The sequence below is a fragment of the Cynoglossus semilaevis genome, chromosome 3, assembly GCF_000523025.1.
Source record: "Cynoglossus semilaevis isolate Cse_v1.0 chromosome 3, Cse_v1.0, whole genome shotgun sequence".
Taxonomy (NCBI): Eukaryota; Metazoa; Chordata; class Actinopteri; order Pleuronectiformes; family Cynoglossidae; genus Cynoglossus; species Cynoglossus semilaevis.
Window position 1 is genome coordinate 4,813,240 of NC_024309.1, and position 18,117 is coordinate 4,831,356.

The 18,117-nt window shown below is 39.9% G+C and overlaps 1 protein-coding gene across 6 annotated transcripts in view; it reads left to right on the top strand.

Moving 5' to 3' along the window:
* The first annotated feature begins 1,893 nt into the window (after positions 1-1,893).
* Positions 1,894-18,117, top strand: part of neto1l (neuropilin (NRP) and tolloid (TLL)-like 1, like) — a 56,118-nt gene continuing 39,894 nt past the window's right edge. For 5 of the 6 annotated variants that reach the window (XM_017031757.2, XM_017031756.2, XM_025054498.1 and 2 more), the window contains exons 1-5: positions 1,894-3,687; positions 3,898-3,983; positions 4,451-4,507; positions 4,605-4,739; positions 5,156-5,404. In XM_017031757.2, coding sequence (XP_016887246.1) covers positions 3,677-3,687; positions 3,898-3,983; positions 4,451-4,507; positions 4,605-4,739; positions 5,156-5,404 — 538 coding nt within the window. In that variant the 5' untranslated portion in view covers positions 1,894-3,676. The remainder of the gene's footprint in view (positions 3,688-3,897; positions 3,984-4,450; positions 4,508-4,604; positions 4,740-5,155; positions 5,405-18,117) is intronic. The other variant, XM_017031758.2, reaches the window with a different exon arrangement.

An 18,117-nucleotide genomic window follows, 5' to 3' on the forward strand; every position in this document is an offset into this window, starting at 1 on the left:
GTCTGTCGCAGGGTGTATTTATTTTTATACAGTGGGCAATCCATAGTCTCCACTCCTAAATATATTTTTATTCTTGTGGATGTTTTCCCGGGTTATTCATATATATATGTATATATATATACTGTACATTACAAAAATGCATCAGATCACTCATGTTATTGACTCTGTATTACAAATGAAAGGCACGCGACATGCTGCAGTACTACTCACTACTATTACTGTACCTGAGCTGAGTAGTTATTTTTAGATACTCTTTTTTAAACAATTCTCTATTTAAAAAAAGATGTGTTTTGTATAGCTGTGTGACATTAGTAACCAAGTCCCCCGTGGAGGATGTTGTGTGTCACTCCACAGTGTCCACGTCGCCACCCACCAAGTGCCTAATGAGGTCAAATGATGAATTACACAGTCAGTTTAACCTAGAGGGTTCAGACTGCGTACACAGAACAGAACAGGTAGAATTCCGTGTACGATGAAAACCAGGACACCGACATGTGATGCAGCGAGTCAGTGCTTCTTCCCACAGGCCTGATCACACAAACCAGGCAACAGACCCACAGGGCAAAACACGTGAAAACGTTTAAAAGAAAATGCTGATCTAAGGGCCTGACATACACTACACATACAACAGCCAGAACAGAAACGTACAACTGCAGTGAAGCCGTCGAGCAGACACTTAAGTTCACAGACAGTGCAGTCGCCTCTCTGGAGCGGGGATTAATTGCTGAATGGATTAAGGCACAGTGATTGACAGTGGAGCTGCAGCGTTGAGGAGATGTTACAGACACAAATGTAGAGCAACGTAAATGCGAATAAGTGATGAATTTACTTATGAATTTTCTTAGGTCCGTAGATTAAAATTGGCAAATTATTGCAATATTGTGTGCATTTCTTCATAGCTAAGTTCGACTAAATAATAGCACACGAAACGTACTGGCGTCCACAGCCTGCTGTCACTGTGACAATATACATTTTACTATTTTTATGTATCTCTCAGGTGCATACCTTATGTTGCATAACACTTTCCTATGGAGACTGAAAATGACCACAGGGCTTACTAAAGCAAGGCTGTATAGCAAACAAAAGAAGATTTTTCAATCATAAAAAACAAGCAAACAAAGAAGAAGAAAAAAACACAATACCTCAGGTAGCTATAACTCGAAGGTAATAATTTTCCCTCAGGCTGTGGGTGCAATGCCAGGACAAAGACATTTTATCACAAGAGAGCCACACACTTAATATAGCATAAGGAGCAGTTCAGAATTTGCCTGTGGTCACAGAGGTCCACTCTCGTAGCCCACTGCTGCCTAATGACCACCGTGGCACCTTGAATGACAAATAAATGTTCTTTTAAGTCTGACAAAATGCCTAATGCATCACTAATAAGGTTAATTCGAGTCCGACTGGACTGGAGGCATTAACCCGGGCGTTTATCTGCTCACTGTTGCTCCCTTTTAGACTGACAAATAGTCTTGGAGGTGACATTACAAGAGACATTACGTAGAACCTAAATGTCCAATTTGCTCATCAGGATTGAGCCAAATGAACACGATAAAATCATTAATTACTGGTTGTCTAGTATATGCCAGTGAAGTACCACAGAGAAGATGTGTGAGAGTACCACAGTCAGTGTACATGATGTACACATCCGTTTAGTTCTGCATGAGAACAGCATGGTTGCAGGTCTACATGTCCCCATTTCCCTGAAACGATTACAATTACCAAATTCACTGGGGCCATCACAGCGCAGCACAATGGTTCTCCAGAACCAGATGATGAACCTCTTTAATTACAAATGGCAGACTTGAATGAGCCATCCTTCAGAGGTGACTTGGTGCTATTCAGTCACATGGACATGCAGGAGAGCTAAACTAAAGGCTGCTGTCAAATTCACCGGGGCTACTGTTGCGTAGACTGGGGCAGATAAGACTCATTTGAATATTTTCTATATAGCTGTGCTGCTTTATCTCTGATTCGCCCGTGCGGCGTGCTTATAAAGTTGTTGCGCGATGCAGCACTACTGTTAATCAATAACAGGCTGCTTGCACTGCTGAAAAATTTGGAAAATTTGTCTCAGATCTTATTGACATCTCCTTAGACTGCAGGGTCGATAATAGACCGTACAGATTCGGGAAGTCAGCTTTTTAAAATCACCTTAATTCACCTTTTATTTATTTGGTCTGTGAAAATGACAGAACATAGACAAACCTGTTGTTAGCATCAGGAGAGTTAACTGCAGTCTCCAGACAGTGACTCATTCTCATACTATTCATTCAGATTACTTCATGATCATCTGATTTACTGATCAGGACTTTGAGATTTTAAGCCATGTCAAGTTTATGTGTAAAGACAGTATTGACAAAACATGTATCTTCAGTGGATTTAACAGATTTTACATGAAAAAAACAACAACAACAATAACAGAACCAAAAAAAAAAATCATCAACGTCAAACAATGTACTAAAGTCAGTTTGAAATCTTCTTCATCTCATTCATCTTGATCTCAGTGAGCCGGGCTGACTAAGATTAACAACTACACACACACATATTCAGATACAGCCAAAGTTCTTGCCTCTGCACTACAAGCATATAATGATGGATACTGTCTGCTGGTTGTCAGGACTATTTTGGGACTGTGGCCTGTGACTGGCCCTCAGGTAGCCTGTGATCAGCTTTGTCATCAAGTGTGACACACTCCCTTGGACACTTACACCTCAGAACCCTAATAGGCCATGGTTACTTCTCTGAGGAAAAGTAGAACTTCACAATATCAGCTCTGAACTTTGAAAGGTTAGGGTTAAATCAGAAGATGTCAAATACTGTAACCTTGAAATGAGTGGAATGATTAAAGTCTGAGCTGGAAAAGGAATCAATTCTCACTCTAAATGTCCTTATTTGATTAATTTATTGAAGCAGCAAAGATGTAAATATCTTTATTCTCCAACTGCTTTGCTTCTGCCCTTCTTGTTTCAGATTTCACATCTGGTTTTATTTTCTGCTTACCTTTCCAATTTTTTTACGCAGCCGCTGCACGGCGGAATCCTGCAGCTTGTGGCCATTGTTCAAACCCACGGAAACGCACACGTACATGATCACATCACAGCTTCCTACTTCACTTTTTTTTATCTTGTGCGCATTTAGATGAGGGGAGGAGAGAAGAGGAGAGGAGAGGAGCCTCCTGGAGAAGTTTTCACTGCGTGCGTCAAAAGTGCGTGAGGATCGTTGCGCATTGGACGACCAGTGCTGGTAGTCAGTGCTGAGTGAACGGGATGTGGAGGAGGAGAGAGACTATACATTAACTCCTGCTGGCTGCAGTGGACTCCAGTTGGACAGAGGGATGCGTGCAGCGCGACACCGACCGATTTTGAAAGGATAGAGCCGCGGACGGAAGAAGATTTTGCGTATTTCTCGCTTTTGGCCACCCCGTGATTTCCAGGGGATTTTTACGCACCGACAGAGAGTGAGGAAAACGCCGCAGAGATGAGTGGTGCATGGTTCAACGTGCTCCAGAAGGACCCCATCTCCTGATACAGGGACAGAAGGGGACAGAACAAGGCTGCACATGTGATTTTCCCAAAGAAGATCGCCAAGGTGGAGCGATTAAGGAAGGGCTGATGACGGGACTATTAATCCTTTCAGTGCATCAAAAGCACCAAAGGGTACTGGAACCGTTTGGATGGAAATTGGGCGAGTGTTTAGAACTATTTTTGGTTTTGTATGAAACTGGTGATTAGTCGTTGTGGCACATCAGAAAGGATCTTGTCTCTTTTCCTCTCTGAAGATTTGTTAAAGGAGTAAATGTAGCTTTTTTTCCCCTCCAACGACAGGTTTTATGGCATGAGCGGTTCCCTGGTGTGAAATCCCAGAAACTCATCTGAATCTTTTTTTCTTCTCCAGTATTCCTAAATCTAAATGGAATTGGTTGAGACTGAAGCCGGTTGTGAAAGGAACAGACATGGTACATGGGCACAGCTTTTATCACGGTAAGACGCTGGTAGTCATCAGTTGAAACGCACTTGGTCGGAATCCTTACATGATGCTTACGTCAAAGACGTAAGCATCAAACGAAGTATGGAAGTATTCTCTGAGATTTTGAAAACTTAAAAATACACAGCAGGGGATGTAAGTGGCGGAGTGGACAGCTGTTGATTCATTCTGTGAAAAATAACGGTGATGCACAGACAGTGCCTCATACAGTAGAGGGTGAAAAACTTAACATTGAAAGGCAAGGTCACTCTGCAAGTTACTGCATTTTCTCCTTCTGTTTCTGTTAATAACCGTTTTCTTCCTTCTTTTCTCCTTTCATCTTTTCTGTTTACACTTGGCTCAGTTATTCTTGCATCATCATCTGTACAAGTCTGCTCACAGAGTATCAGTGTTAACCAAAAATATGTTTTTTTAAAAACATCAAGATAATGCATATATTTTTTTTTCTTCTCTTGTCTCACAGTTGTTGCAAGTCTTCTCATACTTGGGTTGTCTGGGGCAACAAAGAAGGATACAGCAGGTATTCTCCATCACTACACCGTAGATGTTTATGCCCCACCATGGCCCTGCACTTTCATCTCTGTCTGTTTTTTCTCTCTCTATATTATATTATTTAGTGAAAAACAATTCTGGAGTGAAGCCTGTGGGTCAGTGTGGAACATGGGTAAAAGAACCAGAAGGAGGGCTCTTTACGTCTCCAAACTACCCCAACAAATACCCCCCAGAGACAGAGTGTGTTTACATCCTTGAAGGTAAATATGAGCGGTGGGAAAAATAAATCAAGTGATGACCATTTATCCTCGGCTCCGCAGCATTCCTGGAAGGAGTCCTTGGAAGTGGTTGGGAGAGTGTGCCTGGGGGAGAGAGCATGCGGGGTCGGTGCAGAATGATGACATGTATCAGATTATTAGACATGGCTCCTTCAGGTCATTATTTTGAATTTATTTTTACATTTGAATTTTATTACTCACTTGATTTATCACTTCTGATAATGAGATTGTGATATAAGTGAAGGGACTAATGAAAGTGAACCATCACGACACTGGCATTTCAGTCATCCACTGACCATCAGCCAGGATTAATCAATGAAAGCAAAGGTGAATATTTGACTCTCTGCTTCATCCTCTAAGGTAATTGTTTTCTTTCTTTCTTTTCTTGTGTCTTTCAGCGCCCCCTAGGCAGTGTATTGATCTACATTTTGAGGAGAACTACTCAATCGAATCTTCTTGGGAATGTAAATTTGACAATATCGAGGTCCGGGATGGACCGTTTGCCTTTTCCCCAATACTTGGACGCTACTGTGGTCAGCACAGCCCGCCTGATATCAGGAGTAGCGGCCGATATCTGTGGATAAAATTTGTAACGGATGGGGAGCTGGAAGCCGTGGGATTTTCAGCAAGTTACAACTTCACTGCAGGTAATCAGTTTTGTCTTCCTGTTTTGGTGAAGCATTTGTTCCTTTGTAAACACAGCCATGCTTTATAGCTTCAACGGCAGCTCCAAATGAATAACAAACCTCATCCAGGGAAGATGGCCTTCAGGGAGCCTCCAGTGCTGTTATTGATTGTCTGTCTGCAAACACTCAGCATTTCCATTGGCAATATATTGTCAGTGGCTGAGGCACTCCTGTGACTTGCAAGCTGTTATTTCCTCTGTCTGTGCATTGTGGTGATGTGGAACAGTGTCAGATCTTCATTCAGTTCGTCAGCAACTGTCCCTGGTTCACAGGCGTAGGAGAAACTATGAAAGCGTGGTAGGGTAATCCGAATCGTCCCACACAATCGAAGTCTTTTTGTGTGTGTTAAACCTAGCTTTTTCTCAATTTGCACTTTCTGAGTTGCTGGTGCTGTACTGTTGCACGGCAAGGAGGAATCACGATTTAAAGTTTCTGCACCAATACATGACTTTTTATTATTATTTTGGGATTGACGCTTAAAGGGCACTGTGCCAGGAAGCACAAATGGTGTACCCATTTGTCTCCACATCCACTCAACCTTCAGGAGATTTACAGTTAGTGTGGCACTGTTTACACAGAAAAGACATTTTTTTATGAGAAAATTATACCTGTTGAAATATAATCTAGGGATTTTGGACTTTGAACATCTTCATCAGACATAATGTGTTGCACTTGTAGTATTGCAGGTGTGGTGTTTCATTAACAAGCCTTGTTCAGGATCTTTTACCACACACAAGGTAGCATTTAGCGGCATGTTAACTGTGCTCTCAGGAATGAGCGATTCCTTTAATGAGAGCACTAACATTAACTGTGTGCTGTTTTGCCAGCAGTTTCACTGAAATACATGTCTGTCGGCAACTCGCAGCAAAACTAGACCACAACCTGGAGAACACATTTGAATATTTTACTGTAAGTCTGTTTCCAAAACCTTCACAAATGTGAAAATAGAGAGAGTAGATTTCACATTTTACATTTGTTGGTGCAATTCTGCCCCTAATGATACCTTGATCCATATGTGGCTCTTTAGCCTGTTTGCCTTGGTTTGTGAATGGACCAGATTAACCAAACTATGCTTAATATATACTGAAAAACACATCTATGATTCAGCCATTTAATTTACTTTTACAAAAGTCATTTTTGAACCAATTTCACACATTCAACTGATTTTATCAACTTGTTTGCTAACAGCAAAATCACATAATGGCTTTGTCCTCTTAACAGATGATAAGATGTGCACTTCTTACATCCGGCCACTGATTGTGGCATACTAAATATTGAATGCTTGGAATTGATCATGAACTCCATGTAGAAATAAGTATTTTGTGTTGTTTCTGTGGTACAACAGGTTGTACATCAACAAAGAAATATGTTTGTGACTCTTGGTGACTTTTATTCAGTGTTATAGTGAGAAAAATGCCAGTTTTAGTGTTAAGGGTTGAAGATGCACCAAACTGTCTGCGTGTTTGTTAATTCAGTCCATTACCCTTAAAATTCTCTTTTTTATATGTGGTCAGAATGACTCTGAGGACTGGGGTTAAATGTGTACATGTTAGGACAAATGGCTGTTAAAGAAGAAGTTATAGTCATAGAAATTATACACTGTTGTCTTTAAACCAGTCTTGATATCATTTTTTGCACTCTTCCTGTGCGTTTCAGTGAACTTTTTCTCGAGGAGAAAAGAAAGTCTGCTGCACCACTTGATAAGAAATATATTTGGCATTTGATTTACATAATTAAGGGAGATTAAAGTCCTAAATTCACTCTATTTGATGCTCTGAAATCTGGCTGCATGAATAGCGTCTCACATCTGCATCTGCTGCTCTGCCAACCGTAGTAATTCAAAAAGCCCTTCCCTGATGAATGGTGCTGACAAAAAACAGGCAACACAGGTGACATGAATCAGCTCTTCCTACTTCCTCTTCTCTGTCATTTTTAGGAGCCTGGAGGAAAAAAAACAACCTCTTCCGCTCCTTTAGATTCTGCCAGTGTTCCTTCAGAGCCTCATGCTCTTGATGACTAATGCACCTCGCACTAGTGAATGAAGAAGCAGCAACTGGAATCTTGCATTATCTAGAGTCATATTATACACACACATACTTCGGGGAAGCATTTAATGCCTACAGATGGTATGTGTTCACTTTCTGTGTGCGCAGGAAGCTGCTGCTGCAACAGACGCTGGAGGTTTACTCAGAACAATGACTAAATGAATTTGGCTGCCACATTGATGGGATGCACATTTTATTCGTCAAACAAATTACACCCAGATGCCTCGTGTTCGGGCTCTTCTTACGTCACCAACATCTCACAGTGAAACAGCAACCACTATTTTTTTTTTACCACCCCTGCAAAATACATTACAAGAAGTTTTCAAGGGTAAGAAAGTATATGAAGGTTGTATTAAATAATCACAATAATACTGGAATGAACACACTTCTCTCTCAGTTGTATTATTTAGCTTCTTGAAATCTTACCTCTTTATTGGAAATCGCCACGCATGGAGCATCGTAGCTTAGCTTGCATAGAGGAGATTGCATAGAGGAGATTGTGTCACCTTGTGATAGCATCATCAGAATGTATGGTTATGGTTTTTTTTTTTTTTTTTGCAAGTTTTGTTTAAATGGCTCAAATGACTGTATTATCAGCTGCTGCTTGTGAAGTCAGTAAATGTCACAACTCAGTGTGTTTTACTGTCAAGCAAGTCCATACAGAGAAGAAGGGGAAAAAACTAAGACAGCGTAGAAGACAAGACAATCAGTGTCTCAGATAAACAAAAAATAAATCTCTTCAGCCCAGCAAGAAAAACTGTACGTGAATCGTATTTTAACCTCTCTGTACTTCCTTAATATTGAGCAACCGCCTGCTTGGTGATTTTTCTTTGAGAACTCAACTTTCTTTTTCTTTTTTTTTTACTTTTATAGCCCATGCAGTTGCCAGATTTATGGTAACCTCATATTTGCAGTTCAACAAAAACGCATTTATTCCCCCAGTTGTACACAGTCTTCTCAGCAGGGAAAACTGTGTTTCCGCAGCTGTGTTTATATCATTGTGCAATTTTGTGTGCAGAGGTGTCGCAGGACTTGAGGACGACTCCAGTGTAGTGGTTGTCCTAGGGGGACACGACCTCAGTACCCTGTGGACTCGTAGATTAAGTGGTGTTTCTTCACCTTAAACCAATGCCAGCGCAAATAAAAGCTGCAGCTTCTCCTTTGAACCCACACTCTGGTCATTGAGCGTGTTGTTTACAGAGGTCTGGTCCTGAGGCAGGCGCACTGCTCTCATTTTAGTTCTCTGACAAACACAAACAAATTCAAATTCACTTTTGAAAAAAACAGTGCTACAGTAGTCTCTGCATTTATGTCACATATAACACATCTTAGTTGACACGAAACATCTTTCTTAGAACCTTTTGACTTTTGACCACTTACACTCTTGGAACATTATTTTGTTTTTCAATTTGATCTGTTAATTTCAAAAACCTTTGTTGACTTATTCCAGTTTGTACATTTTCAAACACATTAGGATGCTGCTCTAGCTGCCGTTCAGGAACTCCATCAGGAATTTGAACCATGGCTAATGGATCTATAATTTAGCTAACACTCATTGTAGAAAGCCCTTTACTGTAGAAGCCCATCAGGCACCATCAGTACTGAGAATTGTTCAGGAAGAAAATGAGTCACATGGTATTTATGATTAGAGCTGGAAGAGGATATATGAGGTCTATCATAAAGAAGACGGGGTCATGAGATTGGACCTAGATGGGCTCAAACTGGAAAATTGAAAATTGAACTGGAGAGATCGACTCTTCACTGTTGGAAAGAGCTGACTGCGGCAGCAGCACTGCTGGGATGGACACAAAAGTTCAGAGAAACCACAGTTTTGTCCAAGGATTTGCTGTTTGCAGCTCCAGTATATAGTCTTTTTGATTTTTAAATCATAAACACCCGGCACGTTTGACACATAGCTTTCAGTTCAAGGGTGAGTCAATATTTTAATAAATTAAATTCCCGTGGAAACAGTCGATCCTATATGATAGGCTCCAGGTTTTCTCTTCTATTTCCCTGAAACCAAATCCAATAAAAATTTCGTCCAATTGTCGTTCTACACTGCTATCACACCTTATGTCGTGGGAGTTAAATTTCATTTTCTATGGTTCGACACCGGTGGTGGCTCAGATTTATTGTGCAGGCAGAGGGAAGATGACATTCATAAGTAAGGAATTCTCCTGTGGTGCAGTTCCTTCTGCTCCTCCCTTCAGATCTCGTTGCACAGTTTTCAGATGGATATGTATTTGGATATAAATAGTAAAGTCAGTACCAACCACTCTTGAAATAAACAGTGATTGTCCTTATAAAGTTCTCCTTTACTGCGTTTTGTCATTGAAGTTGACTTAAGTTCTGCTCACATTATCTGGGACTTTTCTCCTTTATCGTTGGCTGCTCCCTACTGTTTTTCTGATTGTTACGGCGCTGTTTTTTTCTCCGGTGGGAAAATGTGCAGCCGTACACTGTTGCTCCCAGGAAAGCCTCGCTTGTGTAATGCAATTTTCCCAAAGTACAGCTATCAGCCGAATGACTTTGGCAAATAACCTCGTCGTCATCTCCGATTGTGTTTATTTTTGGTTGACTCACGTCAATGTTTGTAAAAATGCTGATCCAAAAAAATCCCTGTTTTCTTAAAGTCAGACTCACCCTTCTTTCTTCACACTATTTTTTTGGCCTTGTGGAATAGTCTAGGTGAGTCCCTCAGATCTAGACTTTTGCGTTTGGGATGTGGCTGCTTTTTCAAAACCAATCTCATTTAAAACGAGAGCAGTTCACAGGAAGGGAGGAGTAACAGTTGCTTCCTTTGAGCCTAGAAGACACCCCGCTCCCCTCACACTGCCTCTGTTTTTAGCAAACCGAGATGGATGAAGTGAGTTAACATTGCAGGCACACCACTTGCAGCTGTGGAAGAGGTCAGTCACGCTCTCCCTCACCTCACTCATCTCCCTTCCCCTCTCTCTGTTGAGCTAACACTATCTGCTTTCTTCTCTCCAACCCTATCTTATTACCATCATGTCCAGTGCCTTCTTCAGTGTCTTTCACACCCTTATGAAATCAGATGACATTCACCCAGGATTATTACATTTTCACAACTTGACCATTGTTTCTATTAATATTGGGGAACATGTATGAATGAATGTAGGGACCAAAACCAATCAACAACTGTTCTCCATCAAGGGCTAATTTAATGACCCAATAATAAAGTGGATTCATCATAGACTATATAAGACAAGGACGTACTCTACAGCAGTTTGTAGCTATTCCAGACTAGAAAGTTGAATGAAAAGGGAAAACAAATTATCCCCTGTATTTTTCAATTCGGCTACTTAACAAAACCAACGACAAACATGGAAAAACAAAAAAAAAAGATAATCGAGCTCAGAGCAGCATTTCACCTGCTATCTCTGTGTTACTATTATTTACTTCAAATACTTTTCTAATGACTTTAATTAAATACTCGCATGCAGTATCCCTCCCATGTGCAATATCTTGGCAAATCAGGGCAACCTTTTCCTTAATCACCTCACAGTTATAGTTCAACAAGTACCATATGGCATCTGTGTTGCTTAATATAGCCTTATATGTCTTCTGTTCTACCTATATGTAGGCACCATATGTTTGAAACATGTCTGTAACATTAATCACATATATAAGTTGATCTTCTTAGCCTCTGGTTTTATTTTCCACAGGTCTTTGTTTACATTGAATGTCACCCTAGTTGAAAATGAAACCACACAGAGAATAATGAAAGAAAAGCAGTTATGGATGGGTAGGAACTGAGGAATAACGCTGCGTTAAAGGTAATTAGTAATACTGTATGTGCGAGTGTTGTTAATTAATATAAAAATAACCACTGCTTCGAGCAGCATGATATTTTTCAAAGTATTTTCTTTTGTGATGTGATTATTTGCAGTTGTGAATTTTGTCAGAAGCCTAGCACACAGATGTAGGATCATTGTGTCACACTGTAACATGTTTGGTAAAAAATGTTTTCAGACTGTGGTTGGAAAGATTGAGCATCAATTTCTAAACAAGACCTTAGGGTTAAACCAACAGCAGGCTTCGTGTTGGAGAAACACTTAACAAGGCATGTTGTTGGTTTTTCACTGGTCGTCCTTTTTGCCTCTCCGCTTCTGTTCTCATTCCTGTCCTACTTCTACTCCCACTCTCCCCGGTCACATCTCACTCCTTTCAGATCGGTACAGAACGTTCAGCAGCTTATCAGACAACAAGCCCGTGCTCTGGGGACATCCAGTCACAGTTTATTGTCCAGGGCAACTTAACTCACTATTCAGCAGAATGGCTGATATTTACTTCCTTTAGTTGTCTCAGTCTCTCCCATCCAATTACCCTGCAGCTCAATCAGCGGCTCAGCCTGCCTCCTGCTGCCCTCCTCTGTGGCACTTTGTTAGCCAGGCCTGCTGTTCAGCTGCAGATGTTGTGTTGGTCAAAGTGCTGCTCAGTCATACCTGTAAGTCTGGAGCAGCGTGCACCGCTGTGGCTGTGGGAATTATTTGCCGACTGGCTTAGGCACAGTATGTGTGTATCTATTGTTTATACACGGCGTATTTGTAAGCACCCGTGTGTGAACGCAGTTTGCTCGAACATGTAGATCTGCAAGTATTTGTCTACATCGTGCAGCTCTCACATTAGTTACAAAGGGCTTGGCCGCATTCCTGTTTAAACCCCTGTGTCCTTCCTGCGCTGCATTCACAGCGAAGGGAGCCATTGTTTATTTGCAGAGTTTTTATTACAATGTTCCTATAATGCGTATGATGTATGCCCTGATGAAAATGAGCTCAAATCCGTAACGTGCCCTTCCACTAACTGAAGACATATTAGCTCAGCCAATCTCTTTGTTTCATGAGCCTATCATCACGGTTGATACTTGGCTGTCATGCTGGGAGACTGACTCCCTCCATTATGCTGTATTAGGGAAGAATGTTATTGAGCCGTGTGCTTTATCTCTGCACACTGAGGCTTCAACCCAGAGAAAAAGTCTAAGGAAATTCTTTTGTGAAGAGCTAATTGAAGAATTTTTTTTTTTTTTCATTTTGGAACCTGCAAGAATAATGTCTGCTCGTTGTTGTTTTGTCCCGTCTGATTTGTGATTGCTCTTCATCCTTGATGGATTCCCGAGCAAAAACAATGCCGGCAAAAGAAAGTGATTGTTACACAATCCAATGTATGGCGTTAAACTGGCACATATAAACCGAGTGTCGCTCTTTTGATTTTCCCAACTATCTCTGGGACACATAATTGGACTTCAGCTCTGTCTTTTGACAGCAAATGTCCAATTCCCATCTGAGTCATGTTTGCTGAGTACATTATTATATGTATGCAGTTTTGATACCGCATTTAGAAAATGTGCAGTTTCCTTAATCTTTCACTTCATTTCGGTGGTTGTGAATTAGCGTAAACAGCCTCAACCAGCTGATAGCTTAATACCTTGTTGGAAATGACGGTTAAATGAGCTGAAATGAAATGAAGGTAGAGCTTGGGTCGTACAATACTTATCCTGCTCTGTTGGTACTGTATTGTGGACTTAATGCATATCATTACCATTTGATAGGCTTATAGAATAGCCCTGACAAGTGCTTTATGGTTTGCAGCATATTGTAATTCAACAGCTTCTCTCGGTCCATCATAGATCACTTATTTTTCCCAGCAGTCCCAAGGCTCAGCTGAGTAAGCAATATTATTATTATAAAGGCAGTAATAATGGGAGAAAATATAAAATGCTGAGCGGAACAAAATATTACCTTTATCCTGCTCGTAAAGAGGCGGATTATGTTAGTTTGTGGGCTGCAAAAAGGATAAGACTAAGTGTTAAATTTCAATATTTACTCTGATGTTCCTGTGATGTGAGTGACATTTGATTTCCTGGAGGTGTGAAACAGATTGGAAAACATTCTGTGCAGTTATTCCGGTAAAACCTGATGATCATGTCCATTTGAATGATCTTGTTTGGTACGCATGAGCATAGAGATGTATTTCCATTTTAATCAGTTTTGTGAACTCATGTTCGAGTCTTTGATTCTTGTCTTGAACAGTGATGACCTTCTTGCCTGCCACTCATTAGGTCTAGGGTTTGAATCCTCCCAATCCCTGATTCCCAATCCTGCTACTACAAGACAGGGTTACATCAGGGAACAAATCCAGCTTAGAGCTGCGCTAAATCACTGTGTGAATAATGACTGCAGTGACCTTGATTAAAAGGGAGGTAGGGCTGATTATTTTTCTCCTGTCTGAGTTTACATTGCACTTCTACCTCTAACCATAGAAAACATTTTTATTTTCCTTACCATTGATGCTCTGTCATTTTCATCAAGATAATCTACTTTAGACAGACCCTTAACAACACTAGTGCAGTGCAAGACCTTGTAAAGTATAAAGCTGATCATGTGTGTTCATCTCCATCAGCTTCATCTCGCTCAAAAACCACTAACGCTCTGCTCGAACATCATGCTCTTTGTAGCGTTCTATTTTCCATTTGGCAAGCTCGATTAATCGCAGCACTCCTATACAATGCGACGCACATGGCCACCCACCGGTGTTGGCTCTCTATATTCCCCTGTGGAGGAAATTGTACAGCTGGGGAAAGAAGTCGCAAAGAAAGAAGGAAAAAGAACCCTTCAGCTGTGTTACTGCATAAACTGTAACATGAAAATCCCACATAATGTCAAAGAAAGAGAAACAGAACGAGAGACTCAAAAAAGGGGAGAGAGAAATTTTGGATTGCTGTGAAAACACGCTGTGAAGAAGACTGATAAAAGATTGAGGCTGCTCCATGTCCCCTCAGGGCTCGGTTTTGCATCTGAATATTCAGCGAGCTGACACCGCCGTTCCTCGCCATCGCCTGGAAAAAAAAACTGACTTTTACCTTGTGGCTTCTAATAAGCCTCAGTGCCCAACATGCATAAAAATGACTCGTAATCCACATATGCAGGCAGTGATTCCTGCTCCTTCACGTAAACAACCTGGTGTTTGTATTGCAATGCATAAAAAAAACAAAAAAAAAAAACTCCTAGAGTTCCTAGATATTAGTTTTTCTCACTGACAGTTGTTTGGCTTCGTTCAGTTCATTCAGGCCTGGAATTGAAATTTGCTGACTTTCTCCTTCTTTCATGTGTGCAGTATGGTTGTTTATAACTTTGATATATTGAAAAAAATCTGACTGAATGCATTTGAATAAATTGGTTTTCAAGGGCGTCCGAAGATGATTGTTCATCTAGTATGAACTATATCCACCTTCGGAGAAGCATACTATTTTGTCCTCTTGTTTTTTTTTTCATGTGGTAAATTTGCGATCTGCAACGAAATGTCCTGCTACGATCAACTGTTTTGAACGTATTTTTATTAGAGCTGCCAAATGATTGACATTATTATTCTGATAGCTGCAGATTAATTCATTGCAATTAACCGAGATAAGTCAACATTCCTAAATACGGCACAGAGAACATTATTTTTAGTATTTTTGTATTTCTAAGACAAAAACAGCAGCGGCTAGATGTGTGTGTGATTCACACCTGTTTATATTTGTGAGTAATCCAAATGATGGGATTATTAATATGGAAAAATGTCAAGAGAAATATATTTAGCTTCTCTGCTCTGTGGAAATTAGAACGTGTTGCAGTGAAAACTGGATGCACAGTGGAGTTTCTGGTTCTACAGAGCTGGTTATTCTACCCAAGTTTTCTTTTTTAATTAAATTAATATAATATAATCTTTAGCCCTAATCTACTGTATAAATACTCTACCTAATCAGCTGTTGTCCTAGTGTACAAACAAGAGTTTTTCAAACTATTTTTCTTTATTTCTGAAAACATCAAAATACTTAAATAAAATATCTAAATACTGTACATGCATAGAAATGTTGAATATAGATATGAAACCTCAGGACGTCATGAATAGAAAATGTCCCTGGTCAGTTAGTTTCCATCTAAGTTTCCATCTTAGTCCAAATGAACCAGATTTTGCCAAAATTATTTTGAAAATGTTTTTTTAAATAACCTAAAACCCTTTTTTAAATGACCAAATCTTCAGTTATTCCCATTACAATTCATGGCAGAGAGGTTCGTTTTTTTTACCTCACAGTCAGAAAATCACTGTTTCAGTGACTAATGGTCTAATTTGTGGCGTGTTTCTGTGTGTTCTGTGGTTTTTCTCCAGGTACTCCGAGGTTCTTGACAGTCCACAAATAAGCAGTATCTGGTAGTAAGAGATAGTCTAAATTGACTCTTAGTACTAGTATGAGAGTGAATGGTTCTTGTTTTTATGTGGCCCTATGATGGAGCAGTGATCTGTCCAGGGAGGATTGTTGTAAAATATAAAAATTTAAGAAGGTCTTGTTCCATCATTCCAACATACAAACTAGTCTGCACAGTAAGTAAATGTCGAGTGTAGTGGACAAATATGTCATTACGTGTCACTTCCCTCAGACGATTGTTTGATGTATACCCTACACTGGATTGTGCTACATTCACATTCTTTCATTTATGTAGATTTTTGGCCGTTCATAAACTAAGTCCATGACCCTCTGTGGCATCAAATCTCTGTGTGTCCAGTATGTGTGTGTTTTTCTGTGATTAATAATTCATTATTTCAAATACCATGTTATTTTAAAGGTCCCGTATTCATTTGGTGGCATTTATTGGGTCCCCATCTCCAAAGTTAATAAACCAAATTCCTTGCCCTTTTCAACGTCCAATATGTGGACTAAATTGCAGGCATGCACCGTGTCAGCGTTCCACTGCTGTAGACGAGCCCTCCATTAGACAGAGAATTCATAATAATAATAATAATAATAATGATAATAATACCTCAAAATATCATTTCATTATCCTTTTCATTCATTTTAAATTAACCATCAGTACAAATTAAATATCCACTGCCGACTCTTTGGCTGTATTCGAATGAAATATCAGACACATTTAAATGATGTTGAAAAAATTAATTAACAGATTACATGACATGAAATTGCTGTTCTTTGCTCCGGAGCCTGTGTGCTGCAAGGACTTGGGTTTTGTTCTTCTTTCAGATCAGAGAGGATCAGAGTGAATCCAGAGGCTTGGCTAAAGATTTTTGTCATTGTCAGGGTAACACTGTGTATTTCAAGAAGTCTTTTAGATCAGTTGGTTTTTAACAAACTTTTCAAAAGAGGAAACGTCCGTGTGTGGTGAGGATCACGTGATCAAATATTAATATGAAACATGTGGGTTTCTCTGACATCAGACGCAGAAGTGAAGCAACAGGGTGTTTTAAGATGAGTTGAAATCCCTCCGAAAACCTTCTTTGTGTTTGGAGTTTATAGAGTGGATCGACTGTGGTCTGATTCATTGATTTTATAGCATAGAATCCTAGATTGTGGCAGAAGGGTTTAGTGAAAATGCTTAAATTAAGTATGGGGAGATGAGGGTTTTAGTGTGGCTTAGTGGAAGCACCAGTGCTGGACTGAGGTCATGAGCTGCTAGCGCTCCTGACGTTATTACACATCAAACAGCTGGGAATTTGTCTCTGGGGCGGTAGCAAACTTAATTTTAATCACTTTGCATTGACTTCAGATTCTGTTCTCAGTGTGTGCAGACTGCAGACTGTTCTGTACCGATTCACTGGGCATCATCTCGTCATTCCATGTCCTGTTTCGTTGTCTAAGCTTCACCTGTTACTGCTGTTGTAAAAAAAAAAAGTCAGCCATATCTGCCGGTGCTGACAAATTGGTACAGGCCTCGTCGATAATCTGTGACAGAGTCGGACTTGTCGGATGTAAACTCAGATTAGCTGCAGCAGTCTGGACTACATCCTGGGACGTGAGCCGTGCTGCTGGTGAGAGGAAATAGGAAACCTGCTATTTTAAAGAATTGCTTAGTTGAGCACGTGTTGTACTGAGAAGACAGTAATTTGAGAAGTATCCATTTTGGAAATACAGTATTTTGCAATGTCTTCAGATCACTGAGGTTCTATATATATAGCATATTGAATGAGGAAACTAAGCAGATTTTGCCTTTATTTTTTATTTTTCTTTGCCCTTTCCACTGATGACTAAATTCTTTAAAAAATTACATATTTTTCTTTTACTTTAATTTCACTGATCAACATTTCTTTAAATATTGTTGTTTTTTTTAGCACCTATTTTTACCTTGTAGAAGCAGAAATATCTCACTTTGACCTTAGTAAAGACAATAGTCAGGCAGTAATTCTTCACTTTGGCCTGTAGTCATTTTATTATCATTTTGTTATCTAGACAAATAGATGACTTGTGTGTTTACAATAGAAGTAAACACTGTATATACATACTGTACTAGTGAGACAGTGTTGTAACTTCCTGAAGACATTTCTGTCATCACACTTGTATTTCCATGAGCGATCTACAGTACAGCTGGTTCAGCATGATTACCCAGTGCACCGTGGAGCCAGGTTCATTACACTGAAAGGGAATCTTGATTTGATCCCACTCCTTTACCACATTTTCTTGTTAATACCCTTTCAGATGTCTGATTAAACCCCTTCTAGTCATCAGCCTCCAACTGCTACGTGCTTCTTTTTTTTTTCTTTTTTTTTACACATCTTCACCTTCAAACACAAAAAGCCAATTTGAGAAAATTAAAAATCTTTTTGAAACTATGTCTCACT